The 24,922-nt window shown below is 47.3% G+C and overlaps 1 protein-coding gene across 4 annotated transcripts; it reads left to right on the top strand.

Moving 5' to 3' along the window:
* The first annotated feature begins 89 nt into the window (after positions 1–89).
* On the top strand, positions 90–23,739 carry UBE3B (ubiquitin protein ligase E3B). 4 transcript variants are annotated; one of them, XM_042805356.1, is made up of 29 exons: positions 90–162; positions 523–614; positions 700–782; positions 1,301–1,470; positions 1,577–1,697; positions 3,040–3,099; positions 3,477–3,581; positions 3,681–3,777; positions 4,287–4,372; positions 5,028–5,110; positions 6,059–6,164; positions 6,856–6,976; positions 7,636–7,813; positions 8,244–8,413; positions 9,116–9,283; positions 10,089–10,260; positions 11,030–11,148; positions 11,807–11,921; positions 12,323–12,422; positions 12,991–13,110; positions 13,445–13,621; positions 13,714–13,824; positions 14,427–14,564; positions 14,973–15,038; positions 17,380–17,438; positions 19,060–19,242; positions 19,661–19,772; positions 20,191–20,283; positions 20,769–23,739. In XM_042805356.1, exons 4-29 carry the CDS (start codon positions 1,310–1,312, stop codon positions 20,958–20,960), a joined length of 3,213 nt encoding a protein of 1,070 aa, XP_042661290.1. In that variant the 5' UTR covers positions 90–162; positions 523–614; positions 700–782; positions 1,301–1,309; the 3' UTR covers positions 20,961–23,739. The 4 variants fall into 4 exon arrangements, with proteins under 4 accessions (XP_042661290.1, XP_042661291.1, XP_042661288.1 ...); XM_042805357.1 differs by having other exon boundaries at positions 98–169; positions 700–770; XM_042805354.1 differs by having other exon boundaries at positions 98–169.
* The last annotated feature ends 1,183 nt before the right edge of the window (positions 23,740–24,922 follow it).

Raw genomic sequence — 24,922 nt, 5'->3', positions numbered from 1 at the left:
CCCTCCCGCTTCGACCCGGTTCGGTTCCTCTCTTTTTTTTTTTTTTTGTTTGTTTGTTTGGATTTTTTTTGTAGGGCTGAGCCGAGCCTGAGGGTGAGAGGGAGGGAGAGGGCGGAACGGCAGCGGCAGCGCGGGTTGCCGGCCGGAGAGCGCGGACGCCGGGTACGAGGTGGGGGCTGCCGGGCAACGGGCGGGGAGCGGCGCCGGCCCTGCCGCCCGCGGCCGGTGAAGGCGATGGATGGCGGGCGGGGGTGAGGGCCCGGGGGCCGCGGGGCAGGCGCAGGGACGGGCAGGCGGGGCTGAGGGGCATCGCGGGGGGGTTGCAAGGTGGGTCCTGCCCCATCTCGGGTGAGTGGGGGGACGCTCACGGTGCGGCGGTTGCTCGGGGCCCGCCGGCGCGCAGGGCCCTGCGAGGGCTGAGGCTGCCCATCGCTTCTCTCATGCATCAGGTTGTTTGGTTTTGTTTGTTTCGTTTTTGTTTTGTTTGGGTTTTTTTTGTTTTGTTTTTTTTTTTTTCGGCAGGAGCTGTGTATGCCGGTGGTCGCAACTGAGCGGTGGTGCTGCTGCTCCTCCAGCTCTGCTGACTTCGCGTTTTCTCGAGAGCGTAGTGAGAGGTAAGTCTGGTCAAAAAGACTTAGAACTGCAACGGTAAAAGCTAAATACCCAAATCATCTGCGGGTGATGTGCTTATCCATGCAGGAGCTGCCTGAAGCCAGTGGATGAGGATCATGTTTGTGTATAAATGACTTTCCTGCAATTCTTCTGAAGAAATAAGCCCTCGGGTGAGTTCACTGTCGAGCTTTTATAAAGCTGTTGTTGACTCTGTGTGTTTTGTCGAATGTTCTTTGTGCCGTTTCTCTTGTATCCATGCCTATAGAATTGTTCTTATATGCTATCTCTAGAGAAGAAAACAAGAACAAGTAAAATTGTGAAGGGGAGTTGGAGTACAGGGATTGGAAAACAATGATGACACAATGCTTTATATTTTTTCTGCTTTTAAAATCTACTTGCCTGCACTAGGTTATGGGCTTTGCTGGAATGATTCTGATATCACTGTTTGTGTGTTCTTATTGCAGTCCCATTGACAAGTAACTCTGGCTTTGCCTAGGCTGTGTTTTGCATGCAGTCCTTGCTACGCTGTTGGGTGCTCCCCTTCCCCACTTAAATGTTGGATGCGGGTGGTCAATTCAGAAGTAATGTAAAGACTTACCCTTGCCTGTGCGTTTTGTCCACTCTGTTCCGAGTTTTCCAGGCGTTTGCTGCAATGATTCTTTGTTTCTTAAAATTTACGTTCTGGTAGGTTATAAAAATGTTCAGCGCGAGCCAGTCCTCCAAAGCCCAGTTCCTTGACAAAGCACGCCAGGCTCGGGAGGAGCGGAGGGAGCTGAAGGAGAGGGAGCGTGCCGCAGTCCAGGTCCAAGCTTTGATCAGGAGATTCCTCTGCCGATGCCGCCTGCAGAGGGAGATAAGGTGCGTGCAATTCTGCCTTCCAGCTTTGCTCTTATCTGGAGAGGTGTGCTTGATTTTTTTTTTTTTTTTAACTAGTGTCACTTGTTTTTTTTCCCCACTTTCCTAGGAGAGAAGTGGAGGATTTCTTTGGGGCAAATGAATCTGGCTCAGTTAAAAGAAGTGCTCTTTCCATCTTCAGAATTGCTAGGAAACTACTGTTTGTATTTAATCATAAAGAGGACAAAGAGGTAAGGTTGCTACTTTGACATGCGTTTCTTTTGAGGACATATTTTAACATGTTAAATACCTTTAGTTAGTTACTTAATGATCCTGTGGGTTCCTGCAATATATTTTGGCTTCAGAAATGTGATCTCTGTCTCCCTAGTCCTTCTTGGAGACATCTGCCTGTAGGAATGAAATAGAAGAACCCTTGAATTTTTTAGTAGTGGCTCCATATTCAGGGCATAGTTTAACAAATGTTTTTCCTGTTGACTCTGCCAACTTCAGTAATTGAGCAGTGTCTCTTATGATTTTGTCAGCTGCATTGGTTCCCCAGGCAGGTACATTGTGGCAAGCTCACCAAGAGCTGTCCTGGCAGAGCATAGTGTGCAGGCTGTTTGTATCACAGCTGCTTTTCTGACCATGCCCTGAATTTGTGGTTTCAGAGGAAAGCCCTTTGCTGTATTGTCTATGGAATGATGATATTCACCCCAGGAAACTGTGAGGGCTAATTATAAGGAAGACAATTGGAAAATGAATGGCTGTATTTAAATTGCAGCAGCAATGGGTGACTTTTTTTTTTAATCTCTGCTCCATCAAACTCCTGTTGATGATTCCGCAAGTGCTGCAATTTCAGTTTTCTGTATGTATAGCATAAAAAAAAAAAAGTGTATATTACATACAAATTTTTTGAGTGCCTGGCATCCATTCGAAGTTCGGCATGACAGTAATTGGGTGCACTGTTGAAATATGTCTGTTCTGCTTCCTTTTCTTCCCCTTCCAGCAACAAGTCAGTCCCTTACTGGGCTGAGGACTAGACTGTGCTCGTTTCCACTCTGTTTCTGGGCACTGCTCTCAGAATACCTGCAGCAGCCAATTCTGTAGCTCCAAATGGATTTCTAACTTGCAGTCATGTGGCAAATACAACTGGACTGAAATAATCATTCAGGAGTTGTGGATGTGATCTCTAAGTTCTGCTGAGAGCTGTGATGGTCAGGGTTTGGAACACACTGCTGCACTCATTGGTATTAATCCCTTCTAGCTGAACCCCAACAGGAAAATGCTTTTCCTGGCTTCAGCCCGTGCTGTTGAGGGAGGCATTTTAGCAGGGAAGGCTGAGAAGTTCCTCCTGTTGATGAGCACTGTGCTCAAGGGGAGGACTCTTCTGCAGAGCTGTAGCATGACAAGTAGACACGGGGAAGGAGCCATCAGCCCTGTCTGTAGGGAATATATTTGGAACATCTGTTGTTTTGATACAGAGGTATCTTGCTCCCTCTGCTGAGCTGTTCCTAGTGCTCTTCCAGAATAGCCCTTCCTGTAGTTAGAACTAATGCTACCTTTTTTTTTTCTTTTTTTTTTTTTTTTCCCCAGAGGTTTGAAAAGCTGTGCCGTTGTATTCTTAATAGTATGGATGCTGAGAATGAGCCCAAGGTCAGCAGGATTATTTTTTTGGGGGTGGGAGGGTCGTTTGTTTGGTTTTTTAATTCTGTGTGTGAGGATTTAGGTTGGTGATATTTTAATTCTTAGCTTGCAAAAGCCCCTGAACACTGTTGAGATTCCATGGTGAAAGTTTGGACAAGTTCTTTAGTATTCTGTTGATATTTTTACTCTGTATTACAGCTATAGGAGCTTACGGGCAATTTCTTTCTGTGGTGGGTGGTGTGCTTCGACCAGTGAATTGTGGGCAGAGAAATAATTTGCTTCTGCTGCAGGGTTCAGTGGGCACTGAGGAGGTCATTTTGTTACAAAGCTTCCTGGTAATGCATTCTGCTGATCTGTAGCACAAATACCAATCCTGCCTTCCTCAGGTGTGGTATGTGTCACTGGCACTCTCCAAGGATCTTACACTCTTGTGGATCAAGCAGATCAAAGACATTTTGTGGTTTTGCTGTGAATTTCTCAAGCAGCTTAAGGTAAATATTTTCTTTGCGTTTTGTCTCCCTGCATTTAACAGTTCTGTAGTGTGGCACAGAGCTGATTTGATTTATTAACATTGGTGTTTGTTATTGCAGCCTGACATCTTACAAGACTCCAGACTGGTCAATTTGCACCTCACAATGCTCGTCACCTTCACAGATACTTCTACATGGAAAATCCTTCGGGGAAAAGGTTGGTGCATCCAATTCAATACTTTTAAGCTACTGATCTGGGATTTGTTATTAAAATCTACTGAATGCTGTTTCTGCATGCTTTCTTCTCATGCTTACTGCAAAGATTTATTATGCCCCTGTGTTTGCACAAAGCGTAGAATGGGCAGCAAGGATTGCCTTGAGATTAGGCAGGCTGTTTCCCTTAGAACACCAACAGTTATGTTTTTATAATGCTTCAAAATCTCACACACAAGAAATGTTCAGAGGATAATGGAACGTGGTTTTTAGCTCTGGGTTTTTGTAGGAAATACGCATAGAAAAGGTAGACAAGTATCATGAGGAAAAATGACACTCATACCTTGACCAAGACTTGATGTGAAATGCTGCTAAAATGGTGGGGGTTGCATATAAGAGCAAGGACTTTGTGCAAGAAGGGCTTATGAACTGACAAACTGGTTTATAGTTTGTGTGAAGTAAGGAGTGGAGCTGTGATGCTGCTTTAGTAACATCAGTGTTTTAACCCGGAAGGTGAAACCCTGAGGCCTGCCATGAACCACATCTGTGCAAACATCATGGGACATCTAAATCAGAAGGGATTTTATTCTGTGCTGCAGGTCAGTCTTGGGCTGATACAGTTACATCTTCCCTTTATCCAAAACAAGCCCCAGTCCTCTGCTGTGGTCCTTGTTCTGAGGAAGTTTCTATGATTTTTGTGGTGGTGTGTCAGGAAGAAGCTGGTTGTGGAACACTGGTGATTTGTGTGCGGGCGTATTTTTCTTCAAAACACTTGAGACCAAATACAGTCTCCCTTTTGTCACTATCGCTGAGTCTAAATCCTACTTGATCAGCTCATAATGAGATGGACAGGAAGGACTCTTGAATATTTTTCCAAACTTTGCTGCTGCCCTTTTGTATGGATTTAGTTTGTTTACAGTTCTGAAGGGGAAAGGAATTGACCTAATCTTTTAAATGAGCAGCTATGAGCCTTGCCTGTTAATTTTAAAAGGCCTGGGAACCCTGAGTACAGATCCTAGAGAAATAAGTACTCTACAGTATCTGATTTGATTTCGGTTTCTCTGTTATACCATTATTAACCTGAAGCCCTTCTAGTTCTGCCAAACAGCTTGTAGTAACTGTTTTTTAGGTTTCTTTGCTGGTGTTCCTTTTCTCTGCTCTGAAAATAAATACAATGTCTTTCAGTAGTCATAATCTTTTTCTGAGTACTTCAGGGGATTTTGAGGTTTGTTATTTTGTTTTTTTTTATTCCAGATTTTGCTAACTAATGGCTTGGCAAGATCTAGACCTTCTTTGTCCAAAGGCTCCTTAACTGCCATCTTCTCTCTCGCATTGCGGTAAGGCAGCCGGAGCTGCTTGGTGTGATATGCAGCTAAAGTTGTGTTTATTGTGTGTTTGCAGACTCCTCATTCTGCCAGTCTCTTTGCGCTGTTGAGAGTATCACTCTCATGAAAGAAGTTGCTCTAGGCAAATAGCTCACTTCCCTGTCATCCTTTTTCAGATCAGAATACTCTTGAGTCAGTAATTAGTGTCAGTATGACTAACTAGACTTTGGAGTGCCACTCCAGTTCAGAGTACAGGATCTGTATGTCTTTCTGTTAAACCATCAGAAAGGGTTGGAGTTCTTGAGATAAGTGTGGTTGTGCCTCCTCACAATGAACTGCTGATGCAGATGTCCCTGTTACTCGGTTTGCAGGGGCAAAGTTTATTCCTGAAACCAGAGTTGGGTTCAGGTCTTTCTAATGGTTCAGTCTGTTCTCTTAAAATTAAGAGAAGTTTGCTGTTACCCTGACCTCATCGCTGCAGAGCCAACGCCTCTTCACTTGGGAAGTCTGCAGCCAGTGATGAGCGTTCTTTTAAGACTTCACTGGATGATTGTGTGCCACTTCCCTGTAGCTGGCACTGCTGGGATGATGATGTGATGTTCAGTATAGTAGCAATGGATGTCCTTGAATATGTCACCTGACTTCTTCCTAAGGAAAACAACTATTTAATTACTGATTTTATGGCAGTGGGGAGAATGGGAACTTAAGAGATGAATCCTATAGCCCTTATAGTGCAGTGAAAAAATACATTATGCGTGAATCATTTGGCTTATATTCCTTTGAGTCATGAGCAGTTTTGTGAACTTATTATGATAACAGAAGTGTAAGTGAATGTTCTTTTTCCAGTGATTCTTCTTGATGAGAGTAGAATCAGCAACCAGTTCTGAATGGCACGGTTAAAGACTGCGTCTGACTTTGCTAGGTCAGGTTTCTTGCACTGAAGTATTCTTCTCTCTGTAGCCCTGTGGTTGCTGCGCAGTTTTCAGACAATCTGTTGAGGTCATTTCTGATCCATATCATGTCGGTGCCTGCTATAATGACTCATCTTACTACTCTGACACCTGAGGTAAGTTGGGTGATGTAATAGTACCAAAAATCCACTGAATAACACATAAAGCCACTTGTTATTCCACTTTATCAGCTCGTGGAACAGAGCATTGGCATTCCTCTCTTTGCCAGTTTCAACTCGCTGTTGTGGAAGTGCTTGATCCTTACACCCTCCAGATACTCAGGGTTTCTCATACCACAGAATGATTAACACCAGTGGGATGTTGAGCTGAACTTCCCTAAAATAAATAAATAAAATAAAAATAAAGGCGTGTGTGACACACAGTTTGAATTTTTGTGTGTCCTTATTCTTCCATTTCTGTAACCATAGACAGAGCCAAAGCAGAAATCAGTCTGTTGCGTGGCAGAGAGTCTATGATGGTAACTAGCAGGTTGTCCGCTAATTTAATTTGACTGTTCCTCTGTGTAGCTTGGTGCAGACAGGCAAGTTTTGTGCCAAATGGGCGTTCTGTGTTCTTGCAGACAGACAGTTGCAAAGGTTTGTTTACAACTAGAACGTGGCCTGTTCAGTTGCGAGGTTTTTTATCTCCTGGACCAGCTTCATGTCAAACACTCTCTTCAGTGCAACAGTCCCAGCTTTCTGCTTTATTTGGCAAGAAAAGACAATTCGAATTGCTGGTGGCAGATCAGGTGTGGTGGTTCTGTGTGGCGTTTCTCAGCCTCACTGGCAGTTAAATTCTGTCTTTCAGCGTCTGGCAGTGATAGAATCTCATGATCTTTTCCGCAAGTTCATCCTATTTTTAAGTCATGAATCACAATGCCGAGATGTCTGCGTGTGCTTAGAAGGAAGTCACACTCTTTGTTTGTTAGGTAAGCACCTGTAACACTTCCTTTTTTGCTGTGCTTGGAGGAAAGTCTTGAGACAAATCTTCGTTCTCCACGGGTCAGAGCTGCTTCCAACTCATCATTTTTTATTCTTATTTAGATGGCTTCTAAATAATAATAGAGATTTATTTGAGGATATTGCAAATGTGATTTAAGGCCCTTTCAAATGGAGGAAGGATCAGAGTCTTGCTTTTATGTACGTGTCATTGTGCCTAAACTGTGAAGTGTTATCTCTGCTAGCTTTTGCTGGACTCTGAGAAGGTCCTGCAGTGTAGCAGACTTGAATCTAACTTCCCTAAATGGATGTGCTACTCAAATATTTAAGTTCACATTACTGTAAAAGTAATAAGAGGAAGAGTTGGAACTTGAGAATAACCATGGATCATCTGTAGCTTGTGGTACTTTGTAGAAGGCGTTGGTGGGATACGGATGAGGAGGTGACCAAAGTGACATGGTGCCTTAGTGGTTGATGTGTGCTGGAGATGGCTTGCTGCTGCAGGGTAGCCTCTAGTAGTCATTTTTCACAGATATCCTCTCCTGGACTTGAAAAGGGGTGTCAGTTCCTTTAGTCTCTTTTATCTGTAACCACTGTCCAGCAGCATCTGTTCCTCTTTCAAGTCTTCCTGTGTTGGTCGTTCCGCCAGGTAATCTTGTGTACCTGGGCTCCTTGAATGATAAAGTTCTTGAGGAGGAGACAGCTCATTTTGTGGGTGTGCTCATTCACATGCTCTCCTACTGCCAGAAGTACGTTTCACAAAAGAAATCCAACCTCACCCACTGGCATCCTGTTCTGGGCTGGTTTTCACAGACTGTGGATTATGGGTAAGTGAGGAGGACCTTATGGGGATAAATGATTAAGCCTCTCTTTATCTGTTTGTTTTGTTGTTACTGCTTTTTTGTTTGGGTTTTTTTTTTTTTTTGTGCTGCTATGTATTTGATATTTTGAGATGAACAGAGTGACCCTATTCAGAATAAATTCTCAGATATGTCAGGTTATATCTGCACCATATAAACTGCTGCATTCATATGCAGACTATTACATGAGGAAATTCATTGAGCATAGCTAGACTGGTGAACAGTGGTCGTACTGGTACACTCAATATAGGACCTGTATATCAGCTCTTCCTGTGAGGACCATCTGTACGGTGGATGCATGCTCCATTTTGACTATGAGCTAAATGTATCAAAGTATCACTGTCTGGTGTTTTATTCCAGCCTGCCTTCTAACATGTCTCTCTGACTTGTCTTATAGCTTGAATGAGTCCATGCCTCTGCTGACAAAGCAACTGCAGCATCTCTGGGGAGTCCATATGATCCGCATCCTCTTCAGTGATGTGCTCAGCAAGAAATTGCTGGAGAATCAGGAAATAGCTCAGCTGCCAACACAGCCAGTTTGCCCTCAGAACAGCCTTCCTATGAAGAGTCAGTTCTGGAGGGTTGCTTTTTTTATGTCTGTGTGCGTGTGTGTGTTTACACGTGTCTTTCTCTCTCCCAGACTTGCAGGGCTTTGACTTTTCCACTTATGCTAAAAGCTTTGGGTAATTACTTGCAGCAGCTGCTGCAGCTTAGGTAGGGATATGGTCTCTCCTATTTGTAATTCCTGCTCAGAATGCCTCTGTGACCTGGGGCAAGTCTCTCTCTTTGGTGCTGTGAAAATATTTGCTTATTTTAGCAGTTTTTTTTTTTCATTGTTTCTCAAGTAGCTGAACTGCTTACTGCATAAATTAATAGTTCCCAAGGCAAGATGGGAGGCCAGCTTCCCAGGTGAAAAGCAAGGTGAAGCCGGCTCGTGGGCCTGTGATGCATGATGATTCTGCAGAATATTTGGAATAAGATAGTGGTAGTCTAGTTTATTTTCTAGCTGCTGCCCATAGCGCTAGATGCTGTGGTTCTGCAGTTCTGGCAAGGTTTTACACTCTAATGCCTCCACTGAAATATGCTTCTGCGTCGCTAGCAGCTGTACACTGTTCTGCCAGAAAAGCCCACCAAAACCTACTGTCTATGGAGTGACTTTGCTTAAAATCCTCTTTAATGCATGGCTGCCAAGTGGCTGAGAATAAGAAATGGTTTGGAATGGCACTTCTGTCTCCTGAGCCAACATCTCGTGTGTTTCTCTGTCACCAGATCTTTTCAAGAGAGCTTTCCAGAAGTCTGCATCTGTCCGCAACATTCTCAAGCCCATTGGAGGCAAGCGAGTGGACTCGGCGGAAGTGCAGAAGGTGTGCAGCATCTGTGTCCTGTACCAAACCACGCTCACAACGCTAACACAGATCCGCCTGCAGATCCTCACAGGTCAGGGAGCATCTGTGCTTTTCCAATCACTTAGAATGTGGAGAAAAAATAGATTTTTCTTATTAAATTCTGTTGACTTGTTGGTAGTTTTATTACTGACAACAGTTTATCGACTGGCTGGGTGGAAGGCTTGTTCCATCCTGAATCATACATCTGATCAATAACATTCATCACTTCTTTATCAAGCATTAACTCTCCAGAATACAAATTGAAGCAAGTTTCCCTATAATGAAACCTTGCTTACTCCATATCAAACTTAAAACTGAGTCAGTGTTTTCGAGAAGCCTAGCATTATTAATCTTTATGTGGTGGAAACACTGAATACTTTCATACATCTTAAGAACAAATTACCTGTCTTAGGAATGGATGGAGGAGGAGATAAGCACTGTTTTGGTCTAGTGGCTAGAGCAGCAGAATATGTCCAGAGCCTTGTTTGTGGCTACAGTGGTAAGCACAGGTACAATCCTGTTCTTTGTGTTCTCGTCTTGAAGATGGCTGTAATGGTGATTGGGTCACAGGAATTCATTCTTTTCTAAAGCCGCAAAATAATTAGCAGAAGAGGACTTCAGATGTGCAAACAATTAATGCCTTGTTAAAAGCTTTTTTTCTGCATTCCTAGTGATTGTACATCTCCTGTTAATGCAGACGGGCTTGGGAGAGCTGAATGTGATGCTTATGTTCCCTTCAAGTAAAGTGTTGCTTTGCAAAAGGATCTTTCAGCTCCAAGTCACATTCATGTCTTTGAGCTTGCATGAACAGGCAGAACAAGCTTTATGGAGTGTGCCTTATATTTTTCCATTGCTAGGCCTCACATACCTGGATGATCTGTTGCCCAAGTTATGGGCTTTTATCTGTGAGCTGGGACCACAGGGTGGGTTGAAACTCTTCCTGGAGTGCTTGAATAATGATACAGAGGAATCCAAGAGGCTGCTGGCCATGTTGATGCTCTTTTGTGACTGCTCCCGCCACCTTATCACGTAAGTAGCAAGCAGAGGGTGCTCTCTGGATTTGTAACATGAAGCTGTTGTGTTCCTTATGTTTCAAGAGGAATAGTTAAGGTATTGCTGCCTTCTCATTAAGGCATAACTAGGCAGAGTAAAGCAGCAAGCTTTTCAGATAAGAGTCCTGAGAAATAAAGGACTTCAAAAGGATTTTCCCCCTCGGCCATGTGCTGCTTCAGAAATATACAGCTGGCTGAACTGGTAACAAAATATTACAATACTGACTAGGGAGGGGAAAGACACATTTCTTCTACTGCTTGTGGACAACAATTGTCAGTCCAAAGCAAACACTTTGAGTCCAGATAAGCTTTGGGGAAAAATGTTATTATACTGCTGCAGGAAAGCTCCCCAGCTTATGTGCTTCTGTTTACAACTCCTTTGCTCTTGCTCGTGGACTTAGACATCACAAAGGATGGGAGAGTGGGTGGAAAATGGCCCTTGCTGGCCAGTAGAAACAGTTTTCTTAGCTTGAATGATGAAAATGTTTTCTTGGGGATGAGCGCCTAGGTCCTTTTAACTATGAAATACTGGCTTTGCTTATATTGACCTCTCATACTGCCTTCTGTTAGGGTCAGATACTGATCAAAATCAATAAATAAAGTTTAGTTGTTTATGACCTTAGGTCCTTGTGGGTGTCACTTGTCATAGAAATAGGAGCTGCTGCTAAAGGATAATGTGCCTTTATGAAAATTTCAAAAGGGAATTAAATTTACATTTGTGCATTTGCATTTGTTTTCTCTGATAGGATTCTTGATGACATAGAAGTCTATGAAGAGCAGATTTCATTCAAACTGGAAGAGCTTGTTACCATCTCATCTTTTCTGAATTCCTTTGTATTTAAGATGATCTGGGATGGAATTGTAGGTAAGTGCTTTTAGTAGCTTGAGTTGATGCTACTATTAAAAGAACAAATGGCATTAATTTTGGAATCTGAAGCTTCTGCTAATTATTAGTTTGCAGAAAAAACCATACCACGTTGTGTGGCGTGAGAATATGTTCCAGTGTTTTGGTGTCCAGATGCCACTGTTGTGCTTGGCACCTAATACAGTGTACTTCTCCAATAAGAATTTGTGTAACAGACATGACGGGCATGTTGGTTTTTGCCGGAGTCTAAGTTTAGCATGACTGGGCCATGTATTGGACAAGAATGTAACAATGCTTTGACAAAGCAGAGCAGGCTTGCTAGGATCTCCGTAGATACCTAGTGTTGATCTATATGCTGGTATCATTTGGGTACAGCTCAATTCTGGTAATTAGATGAGATAGTCCATTTCTGTTGTGATGGCTCAGTTGGAGCTGGCTGAGATGGCTTTGATGGGGCTACCAGTTTTTTGATTTTGATCAAAGAAGAGACTGTCTGTCTTCTGGGAAGCACAAAATCTCTTCCTTTCCCCTGAAGGCAGCAGAGGTTAGGAGAAATACACCTGCCCTGTTAGTGTGGGGCAGATGATCAACATGTTGTTCTTGGACACTCCTGCTGCCTAGGGTGCCTGGACATTGCTGCTTTGTTCCTTTGGTTTAGAGAATGCCAGAGGGGAGACCCTGGAGCTGTTTCATTCTGTCCACGGCTGGCTCATGGTCTTGTATGAAAGGGACTGCCGCAGGCGTTTTGCTCCTGAGGATCACTGGTTACGCAAGTAAGTGTCTAGCTCAAGGCAAGGATTGTGTGCAGCTGCGTGCTTGGCCCAGCACACCAGCTCCCCTGCGGGTGACTGGTTTGGGATCCCTTACTTTAAATTGAGTGTCTCTCATTCTGCCTGTGAAATCAAGGCCAGAACTGCTCCCTGTGTTTGCGATTAAGGATGCTCCTCCTGTTGTGCGTCTCTTCTGAGGATTAGCTGCTGCTCAGGGAAGGTGATGCTTTGAAAACTGACTCAGCACCTAACAGCTTGAGTGTCTCTGGCCTTCTTAGATGTGTGCACCTGAGCACTTATGTCATCTTTGAAATCATTACGGGTTTCCTCTCTCCTGCCCCCGGCTATTTACCACACTTGAGCATTTCTCAGGGACCTCTGAATCTGTGCCTTTCTTTGTAAAGGGACCTGAAACCCAGCGTGCTCTTCCAGGAGCTGGACAAGGACAAGAAACGAGCCCAGCTGCTCCTGCAGTACATCCCGCACGTCATTCCCCACAAGAACGTGAGTGGGACAGGGACAGAGGACAGAGGCTGAAAAGCCAGTGACCTGGCTGGCCTGGGATGGAAGGGACATGCATCTTGAGCATTTTGTGACTTGTTGAACAAAAGTCTTCTCCTTCCCTCCCCCCCCCTCCACTCTCCCCAATATATTTCCTCTAAACTGTCTTTATTTCTGTCATTGAGAGAGATCTTATTTATGTGGGCAGCTGCATAGAGTCATGCAGCAGTGCATGACGTGGCTTTGGAGAAAAAAGCAGAGTGTCTTTTTGCAGGTGGCAGATCTGCAGAGATGACAGATTTTTATCTGGTGATAGGAAAGGTGCTTTTGTTTTTGGTATTGTCCGCACCCTGCCCTTCCCAAAGCAGAGCTTCAAGGATTTCTGTGCCCCACTGGGGAACAAGAATGCAGATCCCACTATTTCTAGGTGACAGTGGCTTCACTGGGCCTAGCTAGGAACGGGACAAGCAAGAGCTAGTTCTGGGCATGCTTCAGGAGCATCTGAAAGCCCCGGTGTGCTGGAGGATAAGGATCCTTGTAGAAGAAGACTTATATCTGTTTTCTTTTTAAGAGGGTGCTGCTTTTCCGAAACATGGTTACAAAGGAGAAGGAGAAGCTTGGGCTGGTTGAAACCAGCTCCGCATCACCTCATGTCACACACATCACGATCCGCCGCTCACGTATGCTGGAGGTGAGTGACCTGGCTTGCAGAAGCCAACCAACTTGGCCTGACAAGAATATGGGGTGTGAAGATGTTTTACCTTCTCTGTGGGCGCTGAGGGACCCAGCGCCAGTTCTGACAGCTTTTGTTTGAAGTGATGTTACAGGAAAATGCTGGACTTCGGTTCAGACTGCTACAAACCTGGAGTTTTGACTAGGAAAAATGACAGTCTTTTTGGACACAAAATTCGACGACAGATGCAGATTTCTGTGGTGTATCTGTCTCCTGTCTCTGCTGTGTGTCTGTGTGGGCGTTTCACATGTCTCCCTGTATGATTCTCCTCTGGCTCTTCTGCTCTGTGTAGGATGGGTATGAACAGCTACGGCAGCTTTCCCAGAATGCCATGAAGGGAGTGATCAGAGTGAAGTTTGTGAATGATCTGGGAGTCGATGAGGCTGGTATTGATCAAGATGGTGTCTTCAAAGAGTTTCTGGAAGAGATAATAAAGAAGGTGTTTGACCCTGCACTCAACTTGTTCAGGGTATGATGTGGGGCTGCAGATGCTGGCTGTGATGAGCCATTGCAAACAGAAACAAGCTGGCTCACTGTGCCATTCTTTCTGTTTGTGTGCAGACAACCAGTGGCGATGAGAGGCTGTATCCATCCCCGACATCCTACATTCATGAGAACTACCTACAGCTCTTTGAGTTTGTGGGGAAGATGCTTGGGAAGGCTGTATATGAGGTGAGCTGAAAGTATTGTACAAGGATATTGTCACTGTTGGTGTAGCACTGTTCAGATGCAGTTCTGGGATGGTGCCTCTTGCCTTTGAGAGCATCGGTCGTGTTGCTGAAGTGTTGCTGAGGAAGTGAGTCTGGAAAAACAACTTGGATAAAGGTACTGATGGTGGGGCAGTCTGGCACTTCTTCAGGCACGTACTAAAAATAGTCTTGGAGGTAAAGCCTGGGACATACCTTGATTGTTCTTTGTGGTGCTGGGGACCCTAGCTGGAATAGTCTGTTATCTTGGTGTTAAAACGTCCATTTGTTGATATCTTACTTAAAGGGACATGTGGCTAAAAAGAGGATGGAGTGACAGAATGACTCTCTCCATGTAAGGTGGTTCTTTTAAAGGAAGCATGGAGTTACCCAGCTGCATTTTTGATCCTTCTCCACTAATTAATTGATTTTTAAGAGGATGTGGTTTTCTTAGCTGATTTCAATGTCTTGCATCTTTGTACATGTTCCGCAACACATGATCTGCCTGCAGACCTCATAGGTAATCAAAGATGTTGCACGTAACAAGCATGTGGCACGACCTTATCTGTGTTGTCTTGTTGTCTCTAGGGGATTGTTGTAGATGTACCATTTGCTTCCTTCTTCTTGAGTCAGCTACTTGGGCACCACCACAGTGTCTTCTACAGCTCCGTGGATGAACTTCCCTCCCTCGACTCTGAGTTCTATAAAAACCTCACTTCAATTAAGGTTTGAGCATTACTTACCCTGTTGCTCAACTCCCTTATCACTGGCTGCTGCTACAAATACTGGATTTGCAAATGCCTTTGGGGTACTGATTGTCTTTAAAAACACCTTGGAAGTAATTGGTGATTATGAGGCAGGTTGGCAGGTGGCTGTCCCATGTTTTCACAGGGGCAAGCATGGATGAGACCGGAGTCTTAGTGTAAACCTGGAACTGGCAATCGAGAAATCCCGAGTTTTAGCTTCAGGTCTTGTGCAGTCTCCCCATAACCTAGAGCAACTCGTGTATTTGTTATTCTTTGGTGCCTCATGCCTGCTGGGGATCACTTAGTGGAAGAGTAATACAGAAATGCAGAGCTGCTGTTCCTGCTGCTAAACACTGACTTTCTTCCATTTTCTCTGTTGTTCCTCTAGCGTTATGATGGTGATATCGGTGACTTGGGCTTAACGCTATCCTACGATGAAGATGTGATGGGTCAGGTAGGTTTTTATTCAAGGACTGTGTTAGATCTTATCTCTGCTTTGTTCCAAATAGCTTCTTCCTGCTTGGTGGTGACAGAGTTGCGGGAACTGATAGGCAGAGTCCACAGCCCTGACTCGGGCAGTCCCTTTCCCCTGGTCAGATCCTAGCTGCTCCACAGAGGAGCATCTCCCTTGCTTGTCTGGCTGATGCTACCAGCAAAAGCCTTTGAAGTACTGAGAAGAGGGGTCCTGAGGATTGTTGCCCACTGCTGTGGGTAAGCCTGGGGTGCCAGAAGTGGCAGGTTGTGCATATAAGCAGTTAGCAGCAGAACTAGGTTTGACTCTTGAGCAGAGATGTCCTAGCTTTTATTAGTGTCCTTAGAGCAGAAAAATACACCTACAGTCTGACTTGCCAGCAGAAGACAGCTCTTATTCTCTGCTGAGCTTTCTGAGAGCTGGTCTTGAGCATCTCAAAATCAGGCTGGTTGCCCAAGCTCGTGCTACACAGAGTGCATTTTACTCTGGTACTTGTGTTTCTGAGTATGTCAGGTGGATGCTCTGTGCATCCCATCTGAACAAGAATCCTGAGGGGACTGACTAGTAAATGACCTTGTGTTTGATTGTGGTTAGGGCTTAGCTCTGCTTTCCTTTACAAAAAAAATGCCTGTGTTGAAAGGCTGGCTTGTCTTCAGAGGTTCTCTGAACTCAGCCATAGGATTCTGTCGCTTCATTCAGTATTTAGCTATGGGCAGAGAACAGTTTTTTCCACAAAAAAGGTTGCCCTCTGACCCTTAATTTTCCTACTGCCAGGGTTTTTTCCTTTCTAGTTGAAAAACATTGTTTTGTGCTTTCCCTGCATAACTGGTTTTCCCCTTTTAAAAAGAAGAATCTCTGTGAGTAGAGAGGACTTCTTTTCTTCAAACCTAGCCATTTCTGTCAGAGAAACTTAGGGTGGGTCAGGAGTTCTCTCAGCCTTGAGAAAAAAAGGCTGTCAGTCTCTTATGAAGGCTTGAAGGTCCTTGGTTGCGCTTATGCCTTGGGTTCTGTGATGCTGTGTGTGCATAGCTGGAAAATATGGATAGATAAGATAAAAATGCCTTTGCTGTCTGTGTATGCTGTTGCTGCTGCAAATTCTGTGGGGAGACCCCAACTAGCACCAAGCTCGAGCACTGTAGGTCCAGTAGCACAGAGCTCAGAGACCACTGAGTCATGGAGTGTTTATCTTGTCCTTGAGAGCTTTGCATGCTGCAGTTTCTTATTCCCAAACTGGCTAGTTTGGGCCTAGCTTGCATATGCCTGGTAGCAGCAATAGCAGCGTAAATGCACCTGCAAAGCTGCGAGGGTGAATGGGAAGACAGCTCAGTAGTGATTCTGCATGATTGAGAGGTTGCATCCACTGTGCAGCAGGCTGAACACCTCGCAGCTGCCTCGGGATTGCTGAGGTTTCAGCTCTGAGGTTTTTATCCACCTGAAAAATGAAGGTAGGAAACAGCATACGAGAGCCCAGCAGTAAGACATTGAAGGCTACAGCACCCAAAACTTCAGAATAAACCAGGGTGCTCCTGTTTTCCTTATGCTTTGGCCACGCTGAAGCAGCCAGGTGGTTCCTGGATGAACCTGTGTGTCCCCAGTCTGTGTCGGGCACAGGGGAGCTGAGCTTGTTCCCCATGCTGGGCTCCCTTCCGACCTTGGAGGTCACCTGGAAGTGAAGCACAGAGGCCGCTGTAATATGTGAATAACGACTTTCTGCCTCTTGCTGCAAAGATGAGTCACGACTCTGCTGTAGCAAGCACCCAGAGGGTCCCACCGCTGTCCCTGAGCAGTGGTGTCCTGGCCTGGCAGGACCCGAGGAAGATGCTTCATGTCTGTCTCGCTTTCTGAGCTCTCCGCTCCGTGCCTTGGGTGCCCAGCTTGAGGGGCAGCGAACTCCAGGGAGCTCTGTCACTCAGGTGGCCCCGGATGAGACCTGTGGAGCAGATTGGATTGCGCTGTTAGACTGAGCCACGCGAAAGCTCTGAGCTTGTTCAGCCTCTGGATTCTGGGATCGTGACAGTTCCCCGCGGCTCTTTGAATTGGTTTGTGCACGGTTCAGCAGTGATGGATCGGACTGGAGAGGAGGCTTCCTTGAAGAAGGGCTGGCTCCACTGGTGGGAGAGCCAGAGTTCCCCACTGTTCAATTACTATGTTAATTGTTAAGTGAAACTGGTTCAAGGCAGAAGCAGGATTATTACTTAAATTTTAAATCCTACCGTTTTATTGTAAAAATAAATGTTTTATGGGGAGGTAACAGCTTAGCATGGCATTTCTTTCCATTGTGGTTCCAGGCAGTAATTAGCAATACAATCATTTCTTCCCTCAGCTTGTTTGCCATGAACTTGTTCCTGGAGGGAAGACCATTCCCGTTACCAATGAAAATAAGTAAGTACAGCAATTAGATTTTTAAGGTCACCACTGCAAAATACTTTATTCTAGTTCCTTGGGCTTGCATCTGGAATGAATTGAGATAGATTGGAGTAGAAGGAGCACATAAATATCTTAATAGAATTTACTGGTTACAGTTCATCGGCAGAAATTGTATTAAATTCAATTTGCAAAATAAAAATTGACAATTTACTTCTTGAAACAGCGCTTCTGAGGTCAAAGGCACACAGTCTGTGAGATTCTGCAGGATTTAATGATGGTGATAGATACGGACAGATGGATTCAAAGCAATTCAGGCACACAGTCGTGAACATAGAGGGCACAGATGCTCAAAGACACCTTGGAGCAGACAGATCTTCTCAGAATGATAACATGTGGCAGTTGTATAAAGCACTGTTCTTCAGAAGAGACAGTGGTGAATTCAAATGTAGGCGACAGTCATACTTTAGACACAGGAAATCAGAGGAGACACCGAGCCCTGTAGCTATTTTCACAGATAACTGGCTTTTAGATAGTTATCGTAAATGTCAACTCTGGAGCCTGAAAACCAAACCCACCTTTTTGTTCCCTCCTTTTTTTTTTTTTTTTTTTTCTTCTCTATACCCTTCAGTGATCATAAAAGCAGGATAAAATATCTATTAAGCAGATGTGTGTTTGAACTGGTAATCTGGGGGTTGTTCTCTTTAATGGCAAGTGAAAGCTGGATCCTACCTGAGGATTTGTCTTTGTTAGTCGTGCTCTGCAATCTGATGTTCTCAGTCTTTTCCCTTCTCCAGTGCTAACCAGGGAGTTTGCATTTGAAAAGATTTTTCTCTGGTTTGTCAGAAGTCAGCTCAGGGAGAAAGTTGAAAGTCCCGTATGGTGCTCTACTCACAGCAGAAACTTTGAAGCTTTTGTGCAGATGTGCACACAAATTGGTAGTTGGGAGGGAGCAGGAGAAGCGTTTTAAGTGGAAGCAATCCAGAAAGAATTCTGTCTGCTAATGGTGGAGTGGGGCTACCTACCTGAAAACCCAGTCAGTGGGTTGTGGTGGTATCTGCCTAGGAGCTGATGAAAAAGAATCAGCAAGCTCAGTTGTTTTGACTGTTGGTGAGAAGAGGAAGCCTGATGGTGCCTCTCTCTAATAAACAATGCACCTCTTCCCTACTCCTGGGATGAAGGTGGAAATCTCCTAAGTGGTTTCTGGTGTGGTGATTCTCCAGCCATGGGGTTTGGTGCAGGTGGCATCAGAGCCCAAATAGTTGTTTGTCAAACCCAGAGGAGTGCCTGTGACTGGGGATCTGATCCTTTGAAGAGGAGTTGGACCTAGGCTCATCTCTGTGAGCTGCTGTCCAGCCAAGGTTGATTGAGCCTGATAGCCCCTGGGTTGGGAAGGAGCTCTAAGAAATGAGTGGAGAGTCCCAGAGGTGGGGGTGTGGGGCAAAGTCTGGGCAGAACAACAGCTCTTTCTGCTTAAATAAACAGCAGTGCCCTGGAGGGGAAAGTGTGATGCATCTCCAGGCAGTGCTAGTCCCTTTTGGGCTGGAGAGCCGGGTCAGCGACCTTGTTCCTGCACCAGCAAGGTGAGTATCCCTTGCTGCTCTGTCTCCTTCACTGCCACCTCCCCTGTCACACGCAGGATCAGCTACATCCATCTCATGGCTCACTTCCGGATGCACACACAGATCAAGAGTCAGACGGCAGCACTCATCAGTGGGTTCAGGTCCATCATTAAGCCCGAATGGATCCGTATGTTTTCTGCACCAGAGTTGCAGCGGCTGATCTCCGGTGACAATGCTGAGATTGATCTCGAGGACTTAAAGTAAGTGAGCAACTCGGTCTGCCGGTCTTCTCACTCAGCAAGCCAAGCCATTTTATTACTGAGCTATTTGGAGGTTTGCAGGAGACTGACTCTTTCACAACTTTCTGCTCCTCCTAATTGAAATTTGAGGAGAAATGAATGGAGCTGAAGAACATGTTCCTTTAAAGCTAATTTGGACAAAGTACTAATGAATGGGAGGGGTCCTTCCATCCACTGGTTCCTCAGAGCAGAATTTCTCTCTGCCCTCCCCTTTACTCTGATCAAGGGCCCAGTAAGCGTTGGAGGGGCTCAGTACTGGCAGTGTCTGCTGTAGCAGTGAACCCTAACTCGTGGCAGGTATTGATCCTTCCAGCATGTGTCAGCTGTGACCCTCCTGCTGCCATGGGACCCAAGCCTGTCACAACCTTTCTCTCCCCAGAAAACACACGGTGTACTACGGGGGCTTCCATGGGAGTCACCGCGTCATTATCTGGCTGTGGGACATCCTGGCCAATGACTTCAGCCCTGAGGAGAGAGCCATGTTTCTCAAGGTAAGTGCTGTCCTTTCAGCCCACCCTGCAGTTTGGGGTGGTTGGGCCAGTGCTGTTAGCACCCAGCTAGCTGGGGAGTTCTGCATTAATAGAAGGAGTATCAGGGTGCTGGACAACTTAAAATCTGCACCCTGCTCCCCGGCAGCAGGGCAGCCCGGGAAGCAGAGTTCCCTTACAAACTCTTGTGTCACCACGAATAGTCTTGCATGGATTGTCTTATCTTATTGACTATTGTCAATAGTCTTGCAGCTGTTCCCAAAGGCTGGCAGAGCTGTGCACTGAGGCTCAGCAGTATTGTACGGGGGGGTGCTCACATGCCAGGCCAAGCAGCTGTCTGCTGTGCCTGGGCTAGCCGCGTGTTTGTTAGAGCCAGGCTGCGGTCACTGCCGCCGTCTTTCACCGTCCGTCACTTTTTCAGTTTGTTACCAGCTGCTCCAGGCCTCCGCTTTTGGGCTTTGCCTACCTCAAGCCTCCTTTTTCCATCCGCTGTGTGGAAGTCTCTGATGATCAGGTAGGCACCTTGCTTCCTCGTGGCTCGTGGGTTCCCTGCCAGGCTGCTGACAGCCTCCTTCCCTGCCCAGCTTCCTCTGCCTGGGAAAGTTTAAGGCATAAAGATACACACTATAGGGCAAGGCAAAACCAACCTTACCCTAATAGGCTGCGTGTGGCTGCACCCACCTCTTCCCACGCACAGCAGCACTTGGGCTCTCACTGCCCATCTCCAGGGTTGCGTTTTCTCCTCGGGACCTCCCTGTGCCTCTGCTCCTGTTCCCCCGTGCACCCTGCGACGGGACCCTGCGCGTGTAATGGCAGTTGCAGTTACAAGAGAAGCTCTTTTCTAGCTGTTGTGGGGGGCCAGGGCTTTGAGGTTTGACTCTCCCTGTTCCCAGCAGACGGGTTTTGCGGTCGCACCTCTGCCCTGTGTATAGACACCCTCCTGCTTGGAAGGAGCACAGCAGAGAAGGGCAAGGGTGATGTATTTCTGCCCTGTTCCAGGACACGGGCGACACGCTGGGCAGTGTGCTACGGGGCTTCTTCACAATCCGCAAGAAAGAGCCAGGCGGGCGTCTCCCAACCTCCTCTACGTGTTTCAACCTCCTCAAGCTTCCCAACTACAGCAAGAAGAGCATCCTGCGGGAGAAGCTGCGCTACGCCATCAGCATGAACACTGGCTTTGAGCTGTCCTAGTTGCCGTGGGCCTGGACTCCACGATGGGGGCTCTCGGAGCTGCTGACTGCTGCTGGAGGTGGAGGCCTTCAGGCACGGCGGGGCTGATCAGCTCCGCGGGAGCCGACTGCTCGCTCGAGGGCTGGAGAGATGCAGCCGATAATAGAGGTTTTACCAGGAAGAGCTTCTGGGCTAGACAGGGCTGGATCTTCTTGGGCACTGCTCCAGGATGAAGGAGGTGATGGGCCTGACCCCATACACTTCACTTGACACCCACGTAAATCGTCTTTAAAAGCAAACCCCGGGGGAGCATTAGAGGAACATTAAAAGTGCCAGTCAGATTAGCGACCGTAATACCCCCCCAGCAGGCTCTGCAGTCTGGGCAGCTGCTGCTGCGGGAGTGTTTCTTTTTCCTTTCCCAGGAGATGGTCCAGTTTCTTACTGGGTGGAAGGCAGTCTGTGGGAAGCTGCACGAAGGCAGAACCGTGCCAGAGCCCACAAGGAGACGAGCCCGAGGCTGCTGCATTGGTTGTGCCACAGGATGGGCACTGTTTACTCAGGACAGGTATTGTGCGGGGGCTTCCTGGTGCCCCTGCTCTGTGCAAGGCCCTTGCGTTTGCCTCAGAGAAGGAACCACTTGCCCAGACTCAAGAAGCAGCAGGTTAAACGCAAGCAGATGGACCCCGCCATTATCAGGAAGGTTTCAGAGCGCTGTAGGTTAAGAGCTCAAGCAGCAGGCGTGGGGGTCAGAGCACTGAGCCAGCGCTGCCTCTGCCAAGCTCTTGCCAGAGCCTGTGCTTTGGACGAAAGGGGTTGTTGTCTGAATTTGCTCAGGAACAGAAAAGGTTTGATTTTATTTTTTTTTTTTTTTAGTTAGTTAGTTTCCAAAGGACAGGCACTGGCACACAGCTCGGGCAGCTCTCGCTTCTCAGCACAGTGCTCAAGCGGGGCAGGTGCCCCCCGCGATCTCTGGAAGGGGACGGTGTCGAGCTGCCGAGAGCCCTCTGGAAACCTCTGCTGGCAAAATTCCTCTTAACTTGGATAGAAGTTTCACTTTGGTTGCAGGCTCTTTTGTTAGGGAGATGTGCTGCTTCGAACCAGGGCTTGGCTTCTGCATAACGGACACATTTGCTTTGTTGCCAAATTATTTATTTTGTTCGCTTTGTCTCTTTCTGGCCTTATTTTTAACAGTTGATGTTTGCAAGTTAGCAGGCAGCTTTTTCAGGTTGTTCTGAAAGCAGGGTGTGAGTGGGGAGTATGCACGTGTGTGTGTTGGGAAGGTGTGGACCCTTCCCTGCCATTTCTTAGGGAGTCCAGAGCCTGATTTCTAAAGTCTCTGCAGCTTCCCAGCCTTGGTCCCTCGTGCTGCTGCGAGTCCTGCCTCGACCCGGGCCAGCTGAGGAGAGGCTGCCGTCTCCCGGGCTGCTCTGTCCTTGCTGGGTTTCTAGCACAAAGGAAAGCCGTGTACCTCCTCCTGTTTGGGACAGGATTCAAACCCAGTCACCTTCTCCCCTTCCCCTGTTGCTGCTCACTAATAGAACAAGCTCCCGCGGAGGCCTCTAGCGTCTCCCCTGGGTTTCCTTCCCCCTCCTGCCCTTCCCGTGGCACTGGCGACCCTCACCCTGCGCTCTGGCCCCTCTGCAGTGGACGGGGCCGAGGGGCTCGGAGCCTTGCTGTACCAGCCAGCTCGCAGTGGCCGCTCCGGCGCGAGGCTGCCGTACCCTACCTCATCCTCCGGCTCGCCCTGGTCCATCCCGCGGGGAGTCGCGTCCTCGGGCCGCTCGGCGTAGCGCAGGTCTCCGCGCGGAGAAGGCTCCCTGGGCTCTTTGGAAGAGCCACTTCACCACGCCACGTTGCACGTTTCAAACAGACCAGAAAATCTTTGGCACCATTCAACCAAGAGTATAGAGGTGGTCGTTGCTTCATCTTTCTCTTCTGGCTTGCTTCAGCTGGTTTTCAGAGAAGCAACCCTTCCTTTTTTTTATGAACCAGTGCCTGGAAAAGCATCTGGAAAGCAACGTCAGGATCCTTTTTCTATAGCAACTCAGTAATATTAAACAGGAGTGATCAGAAGCATTAGTGAGGACAGGAATACTGGGTACAGACACTGGACTGTGACTCCAGAGAAATTAAAGACGATAGTAAATTTCTTTTTTTAGCTTTTAATAAAGCATTTCAGCATTAACCAGTTGTTGACTGTGTAGATGAGAGGTTTAGGCACTGACTTGTACCAACAATAGTTTAAAATATCACACAAGATCATCTTATTTCTTCTAGGGAAATGCAGCGCGTCTAAATAGAGCACAACGATTGGTCAGTGAAGTGAGTTGTTGAACACAGTGAAATAAAATCTTTGCTCCCCTTTTTTCCTTCATTCCTCAGGAGTCCAATTCCTAGAACAGATCTTACTGCAGACTTAGCTAGGTCCCTGCGTACCTGGAAATTTTGCACTACGAAACACTACATCCAGTTTTGTAGCTAGAATATAAAACGCCGAGGAAAGGCCCTGGTGGCTGTGTGCGCAGCAGCACTACTTCTCTTGAGTAGCTGATTTCTTTCTGACTGGGAGGCTTTAATATGTTTTTACCCAAGCAGGCGGCTGCAGACGCGTGTCGGTCCCTGCCCGCACTGCTGTGTTCCGCGCCGGTGTTCTTTGTAGGGCAGGGCTGGTTTTGCCACGGGAGATTAATGACTTATTTTTTTTTTCTATAGAAGTCTTGCTGCTGCGGTAGACCTTGGTTACATCCCTTGTATCAGAAATGCAGGGAAGAGAAAAATAAAGCTGGGATGAGTAAGATGATTGGATGTCTCTTCCTTTCCCTAGGGGCAGGGAAGCCGCTGGGTGTAAGGGCAGAGGGGAGAGCAGAGCTCTGGGGTACGGGCGCCTCTGCCAGGAGGCTGCTGGTCCCTCAGAAATCCCTTTTGCTGGGCTGGTTGCCCGTGGGTGTGCTCAGGTGCCCCTGAGAGATGGGCTCGCTCCTTGGGGTGACACGAGTGCCTCCGAGCCCCAAGGGACCCGGCGGCGGCGTTTGGAGCAGGATTTGGTCTCGTGTTTTGCACTGTGCTTGCAGAGGTGCTGCTTGGGTCCGCGGGGTGCTGCGACTTCAGTCTTGGCACCTTCGTGAGAGTGTAGGTGCTCTTGGGGAGGGGGTGAGCCTGGCCCAGGGCGGGTGCTGGGGCTTGCAGGGCTCTGCGCACATCTCCGCTCCGTGGGGAATGCTGACTGGGACCACTGGTGGAGTGGGAACCGGACTGGGAAGCCAAGCAAGTCCCCCCCAGCACAAGAGAGCGTGGCAGCGCGCGTCTCTCTGTGCACCCCGTCGGGGCAGTGCTCTTTTCCAGGAGCTCAGCTGCGGGCAAAGCTGTGTTTGGAGAGCCGGTGGGGCCCTCTCTGGATCTTTGCACCGAGGAATCTTACACTTCTTGCTTTGGGGAGGGAGAAGAGGCGGGGGGAGATGTGGGTTTGTGGGGCAAGGCTGCGCTTTTTGTTTTAGAACCTGCCCTAAGGACCCGCCACTGCAGCTGACGTGGGGTTTGTTATCAGTAACAATATTAATGAAAGCGTTGTGTTTCTCCCCTCTCCTGGCTCTGGGAGCATCCCCGCAGGAATGAGGAGCCGTGCCTGTGGCTGCTGCAGCTTCCTCCCTCGAGTTCAGGTTTGGAGAGTGGCAGCCCTCCCTGCCAGGTCTCGCCGTGCCGGCACTCGGGGCCAGCCCCACGGGCGCTCGAGTTCCGCTGGGGAGAGGGAGCTCGGTGGGAGCGAGGGAGAGGGCTCCCAGTCAGTGTGCAAGCGCCATTGTTTTGACACAGAGGCATATGGCGCCGTCAGAAACAGCAAAAAGAAACCCCGCAGCAGATGCTGCCAAGGCAGAAAGCTGGCAGCAAACAGCCAGGCCTGCAAAATGCCGGCTTCCGTGCGGCACGATCGTGCCGGGGCCAGCTCTGCCCGCGCCGCTGCACCTCGGGGCTGACCGAAGGTGAAG

The sequence above is a fragment of the Tyto alba genome, unplaced genomic scaffold (genome assembly GCF_018691265.1).
Source record: "Tyto alba isolate M040663 unplaced genomic scaffold, T.alba_DEE_v4.0 Super-Scaffold_44, whole genome shotgun sequence".
NCBI lineage: Eukaryota > Metazoa > Chordata > Aves > Strigiformes > Tytonidae > Tyto > Tyto alba.
This window is presented reverse-complemented; position numbering and strand designations above follow the sequence as displayed.